This window comes from Hippocampus zosterae, chromosome 3 (assembly GCF_025434085.1).
Source record: "Hippocampus zosterae strain Florida chromosome 3, ASM2543408v3, whole genome shotgun sequence".
Classification (NCBI taxonomy): Eukaryota; Metazoa; Chordata; class Actinopteri; order Syngnathiformes; family Syngnathidae; genus Hippocampus; species Hippocampus zosterae.
The window spans coordinates 26,508,739-26,527,060 of record NC_067453.1 but is presented as its reverse complement, the minus strand read 5'-3'; the positions used below and the strand labels follow the sequence as shown (position 1 = coordinate 26,527,060).

The 18,322-nt window shown below is 44.0% G+C and overlaps 1 protein-coding gene across 1 annotated transcript; it reads left to right on the top strand.

Annotated features, from left to right (window-relative positions):
• The first annotated feature begins 666 nt into the window (after window positions 1-666).
• ppm1h (protein phosphatase, Mg2+/Mn2+ dependent, 1H) lies at window positions 667-17,817 on the top strand. Its single transcript, XM_052060151.1, has 10 exons — window positions 667-1,070; window positions 7,181-7,328; window positions 9,077-9,445; window positions 11,841-11,953; window positions 12,643-12,727; window positions 12,892-13,010; window positions 15,152-15,215; window positions 15,890-15,997; window positions 16,143-16,294; window positions 16,577-17,817. Exons 1-10 carry the CDS (start codon window positions 832-834, stop codon window positions 16,722-16,724), a joined length of 1,545 nt encoding a protein of 514 aa, XP_051916111.1. The 5' UTR covers window positions 667-831; the 3' UTR covers window positions 16,725-17,817.
• The last annotated feature ends 505 nt before the right edge of the window (window positions 17,818-18,322 follow it).

The window sequence follows — 18,322 nt, the reverse complement described above, 5'->3', positions numbered from 1 at the left end:
ACATCCACCAAGGAAAACAAGTGGCACGTCTGACTTGTGTTGATTTGCTTGTGTCAGCACGCAGGGTACTTTCTAGGTCCGGACCTAACTAAGTAAGCACTTTAGCCAAATGTTTTTTCAACTGTCTGCCTGTGACAGTGACAAGAAGAACAGTGCAATCTTTTTCCGCTAGATGGCGGAATATACAATTAATTTGTGTAGGCACCAGTCGCCATTCATAGCTTTGTGTTGAACAAAACCATCACATATTTTACAATATTTACATCTGTGAGTCAATTGAGACAAAGTCATTATTTCAGTATATACTTTCTGTGGACATTTTTCTATGGTGGCATGGAGTAATTTCTCTAATGTAAAATGTGACGCAGTAAAGGGAATGCAGTAGGAATAAGGAAGCAGTGTGTCATCTCCGCAAGTGAAAAAATAAACACAATTGAAATGTGAAGCATATTTTTCTGATGTTTTATTGTCCTGGAGTATGATCACGGATTTTTTTTTAAAATAAAAATTTCGATTTATTTATTTGCACCTTGCCCCGCGAGACGCCGATCAATATTCGCCTTCGACCCCCTCAAGCATGCCACCTTTTTTGAAAACAGCACGCGCGAGCAGCGGGTTGGTCACGTGACCTGGCACTCTCCTGTGCGCGCGCGCTAGCTGCTGTGCGCGCGCGTACGTCGTGTATTTCCGGGTTCGGTGAATTAGAGCCCACACTGCGTGAGCGTGTTATCCGTGTTGCGACATCTCTCCCCGTCTCGACACCAACGGACACGCTCACGACGACACTCGCCGCGACCCTCGGCGCGGCGCACCTCACGCTGCCGAGCCGCCATGCTCACTCGAGTGAAATCGGCGGTGGCCACCTTCATGGGGGGCGTGATCACCTCCCGCGGCGGCAGCGACCGCGACCCCTCCGGCGCTTCTGAGGTGGCTCCGAAATTCCCTTACGGCAGACCGGAGTTCCTGGCACTGTCGCCGGAGGAGGTGGAGTGCTCGGCGGATCACTCGGCGAGGCCCATCGTCATCGTGAAGGAGAACAAGCGGCTTCCCTGGTCCACCGGCTATGCGGAGTGAGTAACCTGTTTGCTCCATCTTTCGCCTTCCTTCCCCTGCATCCTTTTTTTGGGTGAACGCTGAAGAGCATTCCACTTATTCCACATGACTCACCTGACTCAAATATCCAAATATTCACAACATTTGGGGAACTATTGTCCGAATTCCCAACTCCGTTTTCCCACACATCCCATTCAAGTGAATTCAAAGTTCAGCATAAAACTTTCTCATCGGTCACATTTCTACTTCACGCGGTTCAATTTCAAGAGTCGGTATTCAAGATTCAAGGCGTCTTGGGGACTATTTTTTCCACATTGCTCACATTCCCACAGTTTTTACGATCCCACATTTTCCAAGCTAAAATTCTGAAATCAATACAGACGTTTTACATATTTACAGCCTCCTTCCAGATTTGGCGATCTGTTCAAAAGTCTCCAATTCCAAACTGTTCAGCTCAATCGGGACATTTTGGGAACTGTTTTTCACTCCCGTCACTTTCCAAGTTTTGACATGATTTCCATTTGAAGACATTTTACAGATATACCCCCGTTCACATTTTTTCGACCTACTCAAACCATTTGAACTTGAAACCATGAGGCTCATTCACAATATAATATCCACAAAGCTACAGCCATACAGCACTTCTCAAATGTCCACATTTACAAACCAATTGAGAGATTTTACATATTTACCACCTACCACAATTCTTGCCTCATCCAAACCATTCAGCTTGGGCTCTTCAGCGTTCACACGCCCTATTTACGGAAATCGCATTGTCATAGCGATTACAATATTCTTCTTTATCAATTCATACAACTGTGTTCTGAGATGGTTTCATTTCATGTCAACTCCACAACATTAAGATAGAATGGATCGTCCTTCAAATAGATACCCAATTGTTTTTGGCACAAGACCAATCAAACACCAAGCTAAAAATTATGGTAAACTCAATTGAAATAGAAAGAGCGTATGAAACCAAGTTTCTCGGATTAGTAATAGACTCAAAACTATGTTGGAAACCACATATCGATAACGTAAAAAGAAAAATAGCCAAGACCGTAGGGATCCTCTACAAAACCAAGGAAGTGCTAAATAAGAGCTCTTTGTACACATTATACACTTCATTATTATTACCATACATGACCTACTGTGTGGAAATATGGGGAAATGCCTGCAAAACAAACACTCCCTATTCTCAAACTACAAAAAAAAGCAATTCGAATTATTAATAGATCAAAATATACGGAATCCACAAATCCACTATTTATCAAATTAAATACGATGAAATTTTATGACCTGGTTGACTTTAAAATAGCCCAATTAATGTACAAAGCACACAATAACCTGCTCTGCCAAAACATTCAGAAGTTTTTTGAAATTGGAGAAAGCAACTATGAATTAAGAGGTACCAACTTATTCAAAAAAACTCAAAACAAGAACAAACATCAAGCAAAGAAGTTAATATGTGGACTAATCTCGAAACGGACCTAAAAATGAGTAAATCGCTTGCTGATTTCAAAAACAAATTCAAAAAAATAGTACAAACAACCTACATCAATCAGTGTTAAAATGATAAATTCTAAACATTAAATATAATGATAAATCAGAACTAAGTTGATAAATAGAGAAAGGTATTGCAATATCCATTATGAATACAAGAGAAAATTGACACAAGAGTGCCAGGGTGAGGATGTATATAATCCCGATACAAACCAAAAGCTGTAAAAATATCACGGTTAAGGGTAAAGTATGAGCCTTAATGGAGACTTCTTCTTACTTTTTCTTTTCTGATTGATATAAAAATGATTTAGTAGATATAAACACATAACGGGGTAGGACTAGATAAGTTGTTTTACTTCATCCTACTCCCTTGAACATAATAACTGTGTTGAATGAAGACTGATTTCTTTCTTTTTACTTTTTTATCTACCTTATTTTCTGTCAAATTATTTCTGTATATGTTTTATGTTCAATAAACAAACAAACAAACAAAACAAGATACTGGACAACTGCGGTCCAATACAAGACTCTCATCAGAAATAATTAAGTGCAAAAATGCTGTCAGCCAAAATTTGGCCTTCTCTTTCTCTGCACCTCTTATATTGTATCTTATTACCGTATGTACCTAATATTGTGGCTGGTGAGTATTGTGTCATATGCTCAACAGTGAATGTGACCTCGAAAGTTATATAATCCTCCATTTAGTCCGTGAGGCCAGCCATCAGATCCAGAGGAGCGGGTTAGGAATGTTTGCTCATTGAATGTTTACTTTGTCACTTGCTCTCCAAAAAAAAAAAAAAAAAAAAAAGGCATCTGCTGCACTTCCGGTGTCTTTTCTTGTTGCGCAAATGTTGTGGCCTGTGTTGTGGTTACAATCACTCCTGCAGATAAATAAGAATGACGTGCACAATCTGTGGCCCCTATCTCTTCACACAAGCACCAAAAGCATCGTCTGGTCCTGTCCGGTTCGGTTCTGTTATGAGTGAAAGACTGAGGTCACCGTAATGAGTCCTTTGAGGCAATCCTTGCACGCTCGACGACACGGCAAATCGATCAAGTCTCAAAGAGGGGCTCGCTTTTGTGCAGTAGCCCCCCCCCCCCCTCCCCGCACACACACACACACCCTTGAGAGCAAGTCTTCTCTTCGTGCTGGTGGTAGGGACTATTTCCTGACGCGGCACGCTTTCACAAGTTCATAAAGTTGCCCATTTTTGCAGCGATGTGAGATTAGTTCCCTTTTCCACGTGTGGATGGATGGGTGGGTGTCCTTGTTGCTTTTACTTTCACAGATGTTACCATGTTAAGAGTTCCGATTAAGAGTAGTCGCCATTTTGAATGTGAATGTCCCCCCATTCACACACACACACACACACATTCAATCTCATTATTTGTGAAATGTACTCAAAAGATTCCTCACTTGCAGGTACGCCATTTTTAGGCTGGCAGTATACCAAGTGACCCAAGTTAATGTTTCCATTGTCTTTTTTCTTTCCTCCTGAATTCATCACATTCAACTTCATTCTTGTAACAGGTGATCCTTTGCTCACTCGCTTTTGTTTTGTTTTCATTGTTGCTTCATACTCGATTTGAAATTCATTCTAATGACGTTGACAGTCAAGTCAACAGTGTTTATAGCGCACTTTCAAACAGCCATCACTGCATACAAAGTGCTGTACATGGAGCGATTTAACATGCACAATAAACAGTATGACAAATAGGTAATAAAGGCGGTAGAAAGCACCAAACAGTAAAATCAAGAACAAATCTAAGTCATGCTGAGTCGGACGCCAAAGAATACAAGTGAGTTTACAAAACAAACAGCGTTGCTTTTTGGAGTGCAAGGGCAGGTACTTCTCATCCCATCCATCCATTCATCCATTTTCCGATTATCCACACAAAGGTTGCGGGGGGGGGGGGGGGTGCTGGAGCCTATCCCAGCCAATCGCAGGGCGCGCATAGACAAACAACCATTCGCACTCACGCTCACACCTCGGAACAATTTGGAGTGTTCAATCAGTCTGCCATGCATGTTTTTGGAATGTGGGAGTACCCGGAGAAAACCCACGCACGCCCGGGGAGAACATGCAAACTCCACACAGGGAGGCCGGAGCTGGAATCGAACCCGGTACCTCTGCACTGTGAAGCCGACGTGCTAACCACTGGACTACCGGGCTTCTCATCCCGACAAAGAAAATAAAATAATTTCTTGGTCGGTGAGCTAATTGGTTTAATGAACCTCACCCACTTGTGCGCCGTGTGATGCGGGTGTCATTTGAGCTCACGACAAGTGCTCGGCATCCTCGACCCAAGCTGGCATCCATGTGAGGATTCATTCAACATGTGATTTGTTTGCATCTCATGTGCGACATAAATCCACCACTGCTGAGCCATGTTGGGGATTTGTCAACAGCTGGCGGACCGACATAACTTGTGCTCGTGAAAGCTCACTGGCAGCACAGAAAAACTGAAGGCTTATCATGTGACGGGATCCATTAAGGATCTTATTGTTAGCTTCCAGCTCCACAGCGCAAACACTTTTAACATTTTTTTTTTTTAATGGAAGCCCTACAATTCATGATCGGTAGCCGAATTTTCAACGTAAGCCGTAACTGAGGCCCAGATGATTAACGTATCGTGAGTAACAAGCAACCGGCAAAACTGAGATTGCAACAGCCGACGTTACGCTCTCATTGACAAAACTACCTTGTCACCCGCCAGGCCGTGCTCTACCTTTTAAAAGCCAGCCAGCCATTATCCGAAGCGCTTATCCTCACGAGGGTCCAAACATACATTAAGTTCACGGTTATTATCGTGCGGAACGCAAGAATAGTGACCCCAAGTGGACAACAGTTATAATCGCACTTCACATAGCAACAGGTTAGCCGCCAGTCGACCTCACACTGCAGAGCTTGTGAGTTCGATTCTGGATGCGTCCTTCCTGTGTGGAGTTTGCATGTTCTCCCCGGGCCTGCGTGGCTTTTCTCCGGGTACTCCGGTTTCTTCCCACATTCCAAAAACATGCGTAGCAGGCCGATTGAACACTCGAAATTGTCTCACGGTGTGAGTATGAGTGCGGATGGTTGTTCGTTTGTGTGTGCCCTGCGATTGGCTGGCAACCGGTTCAGGGTGTCCCCTGTCGACCACCCGAGGACAGTTGGGATCGGCTCCAGCACCCCCACCTCCCGCCCACCCGTGACCCTTGTGAGGATTAGTGCATCGGAAAATGAATGAATGATAACGCAACATCCATTTCTATTATTTCGTACGCAAATTGGAATTCCGAATGAGTCGGAAGTGGGCGATTAAGTAAATGGCAAAAATGAGGAGAAAAGTGGGCTGAGCCGACCATCTGGCAGACTAGTAAGTAATCTGGACTAGATGTGAGGACGGCATACAGCATCAGTTGGCAGAATCACTGTTGTTTATTTATTTATTGGGTCAAGTGTGTGTATAAAGATTAGACACAAATGCTCCAAATATTTCAACGCAAGGCTGACCTTTGTGTGGAGTAGTAAAAGAAGATCGCAAGGGAATGAAAGGTTGACAAAAAGTGTGGGAGCACATTTAAGCCTCCAGCTGTACTCTGCTGGTGGCTTTATTTTATTTTTATTTTTTGCATGCCTGCTTAAACAAGTAAGCAAATAGGTCGCGCCGGTCCCAACTGAGACGGGACGAGCGATTCCGCTTCACCAGGGAGGATTTTTTCTCCGCGGGGTGAGAGCGCTGCCTGCTACACTTATCTAGATCTCTCTGAATGGATCAGTGAGTACGAGACATCTTTGATTGAAAGTGACATCTTTCATGCTCTGGTGCCCTTTCACAAACTTTTTTTTTTTTTTTAATTACTTTCATTCGAGGGAGAAGCCTAGCAATCATCCATTCATCGTTTTTTTTCGAGAGCGCTTGTCCTCATTAGAATATTGTGGGTGAGCTAAAGAATATCCCATGGCCCTTTTCCACCACGCTTGTGCGAAGTGCTAGTTCCGGGCCAGTGCCCAGGTTAGTTTTTTCTTTTTCCACCACATGAAATTGGCTCTAGTTCTCGCTGCGGTGCTTGAAACTGGGCCCAATTATTTGTTGGGCCAGACTACATCAATTTCGCACGGGGGGGAAAATAATGCTTCGCCTGTGATTTGGAGTATCTCATGTCATCGTCAAAGCCACTGACGTGGTAATTTGGGCCACGTCATTGTCCCGAATGTGAAAGGAGGTACCGGTAAGTGAATACGACAGCGCTGGGTGTCAGAGGCCGCGGTGGCCGGAGGGCAAATGCGAACACGAAAACCCTCCTGCCCAAACTTTTCCGACTTTGAAAAGGGTGGAAAGTTCAAGTGTCTCTCGAATAGTGAATTTGTTTGTGTGTCTGTGCGAAGGAGAAACTTGCCGTCACACTCTTTAACACAAGTGGCTTTGTCGAGCTTTCAACAGTCATAAGGACATCACATGATCGGAAGGTGCATGATGTCTGAATGAAGGCAGATCTTATCAATAGCCTCTGTGGAGGACTGCATGTGATCGCTACATGTGGGTCATTTGATATGCTCGAAATCATTTTTCCATTTCAAAAAAAAATATATATGTCTTAAAAGTGTCATCTGCCTACACCATGTGCTGTTTGTCTTTCCAGGACGATCAATGCAGGAAAGAGCACTTTAAATGAGGATCAGGCCTGCTGCGAGGTGCTGGCGGTCAAGCGAAGACCGCCGGGAAGCTCCGCCGCCCGAAGGAGGTCATCCCTGCCTAACGGCGAGGGACTGGGCCTCAGGGAAAGCCTGGTATGTGCCAACCATCACGTTTCTTTCATCCTTGCATTCGGCTCAGTTTCCATCCAGGTAGCCCCTCAAGGAGCCCGGGACGAGCCCGCCGGGCTGCTCTAAAAATAGCTCGCCAGTGAGAGGACATTCTGATTTTCTAGAAACGTGATAAGTTTTTTTTTTTTCGAAACCTGTACTGTGCCTCCCTCCCTTATAGAAGCATAGTTTGGGACTTGTTTGTTTTCCTCACCCCCTTCATTATTTTTCTCCTTTTCATCTAAGAAAATAAGGGCGTTACCTCTGTTGGTCATTGTTGTTGTGTTTTTTGTCTCTTGTGTGGGTTGTAAAATGTTAACAGTAAACAATAAAAGAAATAACGATGCAGTGCAAATTGGTATTGATCCATTTCCTAATTCTTGGGAAAAATAAATGATCATGATCACAATCAGGAAGGTCATCAGTAACTCGGGCTTTCATTAAGGAATCTTTTTACAATACATTTTTCTATCGATCATTCCATCAATTGCTTAGCTAATCACCTCGCCTCTTGTTTCAAGGCACAAATTTGAATCAATGTCTTTTGAGCAAATTATTATGAGGTAAATATTACGTAAGGTAGGGCGGCCCGGTAGTCCAGTGGTTAGCACGTCGGCTTCACAGTGCAGAGGTAGCGGGTTCGATTCCAGCTCCGGCCTCCCTGTGTGGAGTTTGCATGTTCTCCCCGGGCCTGCGTGGGTTTTCTCCGGGTGCTCCGGTTTCCTCCCACATTCCAAAAACATGCGTGGCAGGTTGATTGATCACTCTAAATTGTCCCTAGGTGTGAGTGTGAGTGCGAATGGTTGTCCGTTTCTGTGTGCCCTGCGATTGGCTGGCAACCGATTCAGGGTGTCCCCCGCCTACTGCCCGAAGACAGCTGGGATTGGCTCCAGCACCCCCCGCGACCCTAGTGAGGATCAAGCGGCTCGGAAGAAGAAGAAGACTATTATGTAAGGTTTCGAGATTATATTATCAAGGTATTGGCCTCACGGCAGAAAAGACCAAAGTATGAACACTAAACAGATAATCAGCCTAACTGATAACAAAGTAGCTCAAGAGTCGAAACAGAGGCTTGAGACGGTGGATTTTTAGCCGCCCCTTTTCGCTACAGGATGCAGCACCCCCCAAAAAAACATGGTACTTTGAGCCGTTCTTAACATTTTGCTTGTCTCGTTCTCTCAGGAACATCTTGAAATTGTTGATATAAAGTTGGCGCTGATCGGCTTGGCGGCGAGTGCAGTTGGCTGTTTGTCTTGTGAAAAATGTAATCCGCTCTTAAGTTTTGCTAACATGCTGCATTAGTTCTACTTTGGGTTTCTGAAGATGCCACACACGAAAATTCTCCCCCCGGGCATGCTCAGGAAAACATGCATTTTTTTAAATCTAAAAAAAATAAGAAAATAACTACTGTGCTTCAGTCATGATTCCGTTCAAATGTATTGCACCTATATAAAAAGAAAAAAAATCATGTTGGCCAGTGTACCAATGTGCACAGTTGGACCTTTTAATTCTGTGATTCTTTAAAAAAAAACACCGGATGTCTCAATACTTTCGAACAATAGTTTTTTCCCCCCTCCCCAGCATACCTCAGCATTGTTGAATATTTTACCTAATTTGTCACATTGAGAACTGTGATCAGCAGTGCATTGCTACCACCTACTGGACACTGATCTGCACTGCACTTGCATATAAAATGGATGAACATAGACTTGTAATGGATTTTTGTGTGCTAGGCCATTTCGGACAACCTCACGTTCCACTACTGGGGCCTGTTTGACGGTCACGCCGGCTGCGGGGCAGCTGTGGTGGCGTCGCGTCTCCTCCACCACCACATCGCGCTGCACCTTCAGGAGGTGATGGACATCCTGTGCGTGCCGGACCTCCAGCCGCCCACCTGCTTGAGCGAGGAGCCCATCCGCTGGCGCCACCAGCACCTCAATCCCACGTCGAACTCTCGCGGCCTCACCAGGGGTGCTTCCCTACGGGGAGCCGCCGGCGCGCCCGGGTCTCCGAGCACCCCGCCCACGCGCTACTTCGCAGAGAAGAAAGTGTCGCACGAGAGCCTTGTCGTCGGCGCCATTGAGAACGCTTTCAAAGACATGGTAATTCAACGACCTATTGTCCGGTTTGTATCTTCCCACCTTATCACCCACCAAATAAAATTTTCAAACAAAGTATCTTTCAACAAATGTGAAAATAATGGAACTATACTTGGGTGATTCTATTATGTGCCACTAGAGGGTGCCCTCGTACCAGTAGTGACATGGATTGGGCTGCAAAATAATCGATAATTGGGCACAGATCTATGGTGAAAAACTGCGAGTAACTGCCGCCCCTCGTAAAAATGTTTCAAATCGCCTATATTTAGTTTGAACGAGTTGTGTCTGAAATGTATTCCTCTGAGGGTCCTATATATTAAAAATGCAAAGGCTTCATCCATCATTTATTAAATACACAACTACCAATGCCTCAGGCAATTATATGTTCATACTCTTGTTATTTTTGCAAAACTGCCCCACCACCCCTTTCTGTGAAAGACAATAAAGCAAATTAGTTCAGGATTTTTCAGTATCCCAACAGATTAAAAATAGCAATGTCCTGTTGAAAAAGCGCAACAATTATTGCATTTTTAAAATACAATACAATGGTAATAACTAATGAACTTAGATGATTCATAATAAGCTAACTGCACATAAATATTTACACATTTAAGATGATATAATAAGCTACTTTTGCGTGGAGGCGAGTGTAGATAAATTGATCAATAAAGTGACTATATCTGCTTTGGGTAGCACATTTCATCAAGTATCTTCTCTTCTTTGACCTCTAGGTGACAGCATTTAACTTAGTCACCAAACCTTTGCTGTTTAAGGAATTCTAATGAATTAACATGTTGCTCCAGTAACTACACTTGTTAAAAGCTTTTTTTTTCTAATTCGAACACAAAGGAAAAAGTGCAAATAAAATGCATTGTACAAGCCTGCGCTCACCCGAGCGGCACCTTAAATTCCTCTTCCGCCTGGGAAGCTACTTGTCATTCAAGTGACTCAAGAGCAGCTTGTAAACTATCAATAAATATTAATAGCTTTATTTATTTTTTGTTTTATTGCTGCATTCATCGTTGCCCCACTCACCAGACACTATTAGATTACAGCCAGACAATTAAGGACGGTGAAACTGACTCGTCGTGTCTGTGAAGTGTATGATTTTTCTACAGATGGAGTCTTCCTGGTGGAGATGGCGAGAAAAAAAGTGTGGATGTTTATGCAGATGTTTTCATTATTAAAGACTTTGCCTGCGGGATGTGGCTCATGGAGCCAGGATAAATATGTATGGCGGGTTATGGGATTCATAATTCATCCGGGGCGAAGGACACATTTACACATCCTCCCTCCGGCATAAAGAGCACACAGAAGGCAGACCGGCATCCATCATCTCGACTCCTTCGAGAAAGAAAAGAACACATTACTATCTTTGTAGAGGCAGAATTCTGATACATTGTGTCAAGTGTTTACTAACCTCAATTTGATTTATTTGAGCCAGAGCACAGCACACAACTAAACAAAGAAACAAAAAAATCGGCAAGTACATTTCGATATTCGAACAAATTAGCTTGGTATGAACTCAGTAACACTAAATCGTTTGATAGATGAAGAAATATAGATTACCAGTATGTGTAAATCTACGACGCGAAATTGGATAATGGTAATATTAATCATATATAATTATATAATAATATTAACAATAATTGTGAATCGCTGCACTCGATGAGTCAATGAAATGAAATGTCCAGGGGGTGAATGTATGTTGAGTCCAGAAAAATCCCAGAATTTGTGAGCCAACACGGCAACGAGCAAAGAGTATCACTGGGTAAAACACGTGTTTTTGCTATTTGAATTTATTCATTGATATCTTAATTGCTATTCTAACTAATGAACACATAGCCAGAGTTTTTCTCTCGATTTAATTACCACCAAATGAATTTAGGCTAATTAACTGGCACTAATAGCCAGTGCCCCATCTGAACTTCCAGCGCTGTCTTGGTGTTTTTTTTAATTCTATTTTATTGCTTCTTGGTTAAAAGACTCATCGTGGCGCAATAATTATAATTCATAATGGCATCATTGTGTTTTGGCCGGTGGCGCTAGCTGTCTCCTCGCGTACTTTTTGAGAGCACGATCGATAGCTACGTGCTAGGTATGTAGCTAGCGAGCCAACTGGTAAGCTAGACAGATAGACGGACAGATCGCTAGCTAACTACTGTTTGTTTTTAGATAGCCACCTGCAAATGATTTAAATTTTACTTAGTTGAGTATCTTAATGGCAGTTATATGAGGTGTAACTATGTCTTTAGTCATGCTAACATGTAACCGCCTAACATTGTGACATCTAAGGGCGGGAATGCTAAACACATGAATGCTAAAACATGATCAAAAGCACTGAATTGCATTGCTATCAATTTTTTTTGTTTGATTTTTGTTTTGTTTTGTTTCTTAGGATGCCCAGATGGAAAAGGAGCGGACCGTCTACAACACGTCTGGAGGTTGCACTGCTCTGGTGGTGCTCTACATGCTCGGCAAGCTCTACGTGGGCAACGCGGGTGACAGCAGGTGATGCGAGACAAACTCCCAATATGAATATTCATTCATTCATTCATCTTCCGTACCGCTTGATCCTCACTAGGGTCGCGGGGGGTGTTGGAGCCCATCCCAGCCGTCTGCGGGCAGTAGGCGGGGGACACCCTGAATCGGTTGCCAGCCAATCGCAGGGCACACATAGACAAACAACCATCCACGCTCACATTCACACCTAAGGACAATTTAGAGCGTCCAATCAGCCTGCCATGCATATTTTTGGAATGTGGGAGGAAACCGGAGCACCCGGAGAAAACCCACGCAGGCCCGGGGAGAACATGCAAACTCCACACAGGGAGGCCGGAGCTGGAATCGAACCCGGTACCTCTGCACTGTGAAGCCGACGTGCTAACCACTGGACTACCGGGCCGCCCTCCAATATGAATAAATGCATTCAATTTTGTTGTAACAGGATCGTATTTAAAACGCATGAATACAATCACCAGAGTGCACTGGCTCGGCTGCTGCTGTCACGTTGGCTAACTTGCTTGAATTCGACTCAACTGAACTTGCTTGACTTTTGGCACGGTAGAAACGTGGGACTTGGTTCAAACTTGAAGGTTACCTCAGGACATTGTGTTATGCTAAAATATTGCTGATAACAGACACGACAATCTGTCGTCCTGTCCCGGCTAGAATGAGTCCATGTCTGCTCTTCCCCTCAGAGCTGTCATCATCCGGGGAGGCGAGGTCATCCCAATGTCAAGAGAGTTCACGCCGGAGTCGGAGAGGCAACGACTGCAGTTCCTGGTAGGAAGCACACCACCTCATCTCCACAGCAGAGCTGCCTCATATTTGCCCTGCTGAACTCCTCTCCTCTCACTCTCTCTCTCCTGTTGACGCTCCGCGTTGTCTCTCTGCACCACATTTTTATCAGACTATGACATTTTCTTTCTCCCCTTTTCTCACCAAAGGCCTACATGCAGCCGCACTTATTAGGAAATGCGTTTACACATCTGGAGTTCCCGAGGAGAGTGCAGAGGAAGGAGGTTGGGAAGAAGATGCTGTACCGCGACTTCACTATGTCAGGATGGTGGGTTTCATCCGCTCAGTCACTCTTTGGCCATTGCTTCAACAGAAAGTACAGTTGGATTTTTGTTTTCAATTTTTTTTTCTTTTTTTCAGCGTGCCTACTTATTTATTGTGAAAATCTCAACTTTATTACCGTAATGCCCTTGTGGGGAAATGAGGACAGACAGTTGCGGATGTCGTTTACACCTGCTTGTTGAAGAGTTAAAAACATCAACGAAATGAACACACCCACGCAGGAGCTTATTGACTCTTCTGGGGAACAAAAAAATAAAAAATAGCCGCTGAGATTTGCTAATCGCGGCCTGGTTTGGTCCCTACCGCTCGACAAATAGTGAGGGCTTGTCTGTTTTTAGTACCTAGATAATAATTGAAAGGCTCTCTTATCTTTATAAACTGTTCTGCTACTAACGTACCATCGTGTGACTCTTAAGCTTTACCTGTCAGTCAGTCATGCTAATTTCTGCCCCGTTGGTCTTGTGCGCCGACTGTCTGTTTGCTTGACCTCCCACTGAACATTCGGCAAGCCTCCTCGCTGCCCATCTTCAAAGCCCTCCTCAAAACTCACTTGTATTCTTTGGCGTTCGACTCAGCATGACTTAGATTTGTTCTTGGTTTTACTGTCCGGTGCTTTCTACCGCCTTTATTACCGATTTGTCTTACTGTTTATTGTGCATGTTAAATCGCTCCATGTACAGCACTTTGTATGCAGCGATGGATGTTTGAAAGTGCGCTATAAATACTGTTGTCTTGACTTGACTTTCTTAACCCGCGGGGGCTGTCTTGTCTTTCGCCTCCGTGCCCGTTTGCCTTGATGTCCGACGCCGACAGGGATGTTTGTTTGGCGGTCTCTCCCCCACCGCCGCCTGTGTTTGCAGTTCTAATAGTACGCGTCTCATTCACCCCAAAAGCGCCTTTTTCCGTTAATGGAAGTCGCTAGAGGTCGTCCAAAGATATCAAGCCAAACCGGCGGTGAGTCCACAAACGCACTGCAGTGTCACCTTCATTTTTTCCCATTGCTGTGCATCAATCACTGCTGTGGAAATGATATCCATCATCGACTCTTGACCGGTAACTCACTCTTCGAGTTATCACTGTTCTGACAGTGCCGTCAAACTCCCAATCTCCGGAATTGGTGTGCCCGGCCGGGTCAGCTAACTCTGGGGATTTCTTGGAAGGAATCGCTTCATGCTGTCAACTTTTAGAGTTGTGCAGTCGAGCGTCTTGAATTTGCTTTCTGTGAACAGTTGGGATTTAATCGGTGAATCCAACAACGCCAAAAAAAGGTCATCACAAACTTCAACTTCTTCATGTGCGTGCCAATCGCATCGATCATCTCCTTTTCTGCATCGGTATCGCATTCGCCTCGGGTGGAGGAAAGAAGGGTCTCTGTGTGGAATGAGCACTACAGTGATCCTTCGCTATTGGATTGGATTGTCAAATGTACTGTATGTGTATCGCGCTTCATCGATTGCGGCTTTAGTACATCGCGTTTTTTTCTTCTTCTACAAAGTACTGTATTCAGAAAGAAATGCCGAATGACTGATTGGTTCGTCGACCAGTGAACGCGCGATGGATTTATCCCGTGAGCTGATTGGCTGCGCATCTTGGCAGCCCCGCCCTTTACCTTCCCTTGTGTCTCGTTACGCTGTCGACTCTCTGATCAGTGTCTCGTCACGCTTTCGTGTTTGCTCGGTGCGCAACAAAGAGAGAGAGAGAGAGAGAGACTCTAATTGAGGCATAACCTCCGATTGATTCAGGCAACTTGCGCTCGCATAACTTTGATGCTGCTCCGAATGAAAATGAACACCGGTGCGGCTTGTGAGGCGGAAAAGGAGGTGAACATTTGTATCAATGAACACGTGAAATTCATACAATCTGGGGTGCATCCCTGCAGCCGCTCCGAAGATGCTCAATTATTCATCAGTCGGTCGCCCTGTCGAATATTTGCGCACCTTTTCATGAATTCAGCGCTGGGCAACATGCCCAAATCCCCTCCAAATCTTTTCAAAATTCTTACCAAGGGAGTAGAAGCTATACATTTGTGTTGTGCCAAGACCCCGTCCCCCTGACAAAAATGGACTGAAATTTATCGTCATCTGTCAATGTGACAGCCGTTCAAGTGTCCTGTCTGCTATTTTGTAGGGCTTATAAAACCATTGAGGATGACGACCTCAAGTTTCCTCTCATCTACGGTGAAGGGAAAAAGGTAAAGTGGGTACAGCCGCATCGACAAACGCACATTTTCCCTCCTTTGGCATCATATTCGATGATCGGATGTCCCTGAAAGATTATCCCGCTAGGCAATTCATCAAAATTCAACTTGGATTTTTGACTTTTTACACCATTTAAAAATATATATTATTATCAAAGAAAAACGATTTATCCATCGCCGCAGTGTGTGCGTGTGTGTTCCCGACGTTGTGAAAGTACCCCGAATGCAACATGTTGCGTGCGCATCATGCGAGTGACGTAATGCGATTCTGCCCTCATTGAATGGCTTTGAGCTACTTGACACGCCCCAGTTGGAGTTTCCAGAAAAACTAAATCAGGAACAAAAAGAATTACTCGCATTGCAAATGCCTTGTTTTGTTTTAGCCAGTCTATGGGATTTTGCAAAGTGGCTGTTTGAAAATTACAGAGGGTAATTTAAGACTTTGATTTGTGTTTAGTTTGACGGTCAACTTCAACTTGGCGTGGCAATAATTGTTCACCATCTGCCAAACTGTTGATTGTTGGGAAGTCGGTTGAGGTCACTGCCACGATGTAACGCTCGTATATGGCGGCTTGCATCTTGAAAAATGTCACTTGTATCTCAAGGCAACTGTGTTGCGCGACAATGAAATACACCGTTTGCTATTTTTTTTTTCATTCTCTTTGTAGGCTCGGGTGCTAGCGACCATCGGCGTCACCAGAGGCCTTGGCGACCACAATCTCAAAGTGCACGACTCCAACATCTACATCAAACCTTTTCTCTCTTGCTGTCCAGAGGTACACAATCCAACAGTCTCACCAGGATTTCACTTTTGGAGGGGATTTTTGTAACCTAAAAGGCCTGAATTGTCCACATTTTCCTAAAAGTATGTAGCCTTCATTTTGCGGGATGCTCATCATATGTAACGATCTTGGTCATCAGGTCAAAGTTTACCCGTTGTCGCAGTGCGAACACGGCGCCGACGACGTCCTGGTCGTGGGAACCGACGGCCTGTGGGACGTCCTTTCCAACCAGGAAACGGCGGAGGCCGTCACCTCCTTCCTGGCCAACTGCGACCCCGACGACCAACATAGGCCAGTGGAGCTTTGTATCACATCCAACTTGGTTTCCTAAATCTAGAGTTCCACCAAATTTTTGTTTGAGCGGGCTAGCTTTAGCAAGTTAGCATGTTAACCTAATTACCAAGCTAACAAATCTGAAAAATCAGAATTGAAGCGGTTTAGCATGCTAGCCGTAGCATGCACACAATTCGGATTCGACTTGGACTGTAACAACAAGTCGCTCCCCATTATGACTTCTTTAAAAAGGCAAAAAAGTTCGCTTGGTTGACCGTGTTTGTGTTGGCGTGACGTCAGGTACACTCTGGCTGCCCAGGACTTGGTCATGCGAGCTCGCGGCGCGCTCAAAGACGGAAGCTGGAGGATCTCCGGGGACAGGCTGGGCTCCGGAGACGACATTTCGGTCTACGTCATCCCCCTCGCGCACTGCGACGCCCTCTACTAGTGAGCGCAAAGCACGTTGGGCCACCTCGACTTGTTTTCAAGGCTGCTGGGAACCCTCGTTCAGGAGTTTTGGACTTCATCCACAGAGGTTTTTCCACCACACTTTTTGCTAGTGTTTTAATAATTCTTGGACAGCGATTATGAACTGAACAGGTAATAATGTACGCGTCCTCTCAAACAAGCGAGGTTGTCTCTGGAGTCATTGTTGACCAGATACTTGAAGAGTAGACTCAAGCCAATAGTTTCATTTATTTTATATTATTGTGACATTTGAAAAATATGTATAATTTCTTATACAAAACGCACAGCGATTTGTAGAAGGGATTGTGAATTGTAACTAAATTTGTTAAAATGTGAACTCATGATTGGTTTTCCACCAGTTTCATTCTCTACCTTGTGCATTTTTCATGTTTTGTAAATGATGGTTGACGATGTCTTTCTATGCCTGTGAATTTTGTATGTCTTAATGTTATTTGTGAGGAGGGAGTTTTGTCCAGTTTCCAAGGAATTCAAACGTTGCTCTTTCTAACCTTGTGACATTTTAATCGTCCGTGACTGAAGCGTCGGAGTAGACTAAGAGGCAAACGGTTTAGCCACTTTCCAGAGCAGGGCACTTTTGAATCTTGATTTAGCGAACGTGTGGGAGTACTCTTCTTGAAAGGCGTTAAAAAAAAAAAGTTATGATACAGAAGAGTCAATTTGAACATAAACTTCGTGATGCACGCCTGGATAATAGATCCTTTTTCTCTCTCTCCCATAGGCAAGCATTTGTTTATCAATCCAACATACATGTTTTTGGAATGTTGGAAGAAGTTGAAGTCGCTGGCATAAATCCACAAAGGCGCAGGGAGAACATTCAAAGCTTGCACGGAAGGTCAGACAAAATTCAAACGTGGAGCCTCAGAACGAGGAAGCAGAGGTGCTCGCCCGCTGTGCATGCTACAATAGAATAGGCAGCAGGAGAAAAAAAAAGTGCCTTTTCCAAGATTTTGTTGATATTTAATGTTTTTTCTTTTAGGGATAACTGTTAAATCTCTTTATAACAAAACTCGAGGCCCTAGAAGGGCCAAAAATAAAATTTTCTGTCATCATAAGCTCTAGTAGTTGTCTGTATGAACACTTACGTTTTTTTTATTTTCGAGCAGTGTGGCAGATGACTGAGTTATTGTTGCACAATTTCGAAAACAATTATCTACTGCGAAACCACCACTGACACACACACACGCACACTAAAACACCATGTAGAGTAAGGCGATTTTCGACGAATAAAACAACCATGTATTGTAAGGCGTTTTAACCCGAAAAAAAGCAACCATGTATAGTAACGCGATTTTCGACGAAAAAAAACGACCATGTTTAGTCAGGCGTTCGGAGCCGAATAAAACGACCATGTTTAGTAAGGCGTTTTTCGACAGAAAAAAACACCATGTATAGCATGGCGTTTTAACCCGAAAAAAATAACCATGTATAATATGGCGTTTTTAGCTGAAACAAACGACCATGTATAGTAAGGCGATTTTCGACGAAAAAACGACCATGTATAGTAAGGTGTTTTGAGCCGAATAAAACAACCATTTTTAGTATGGCGTTTTTCAACAA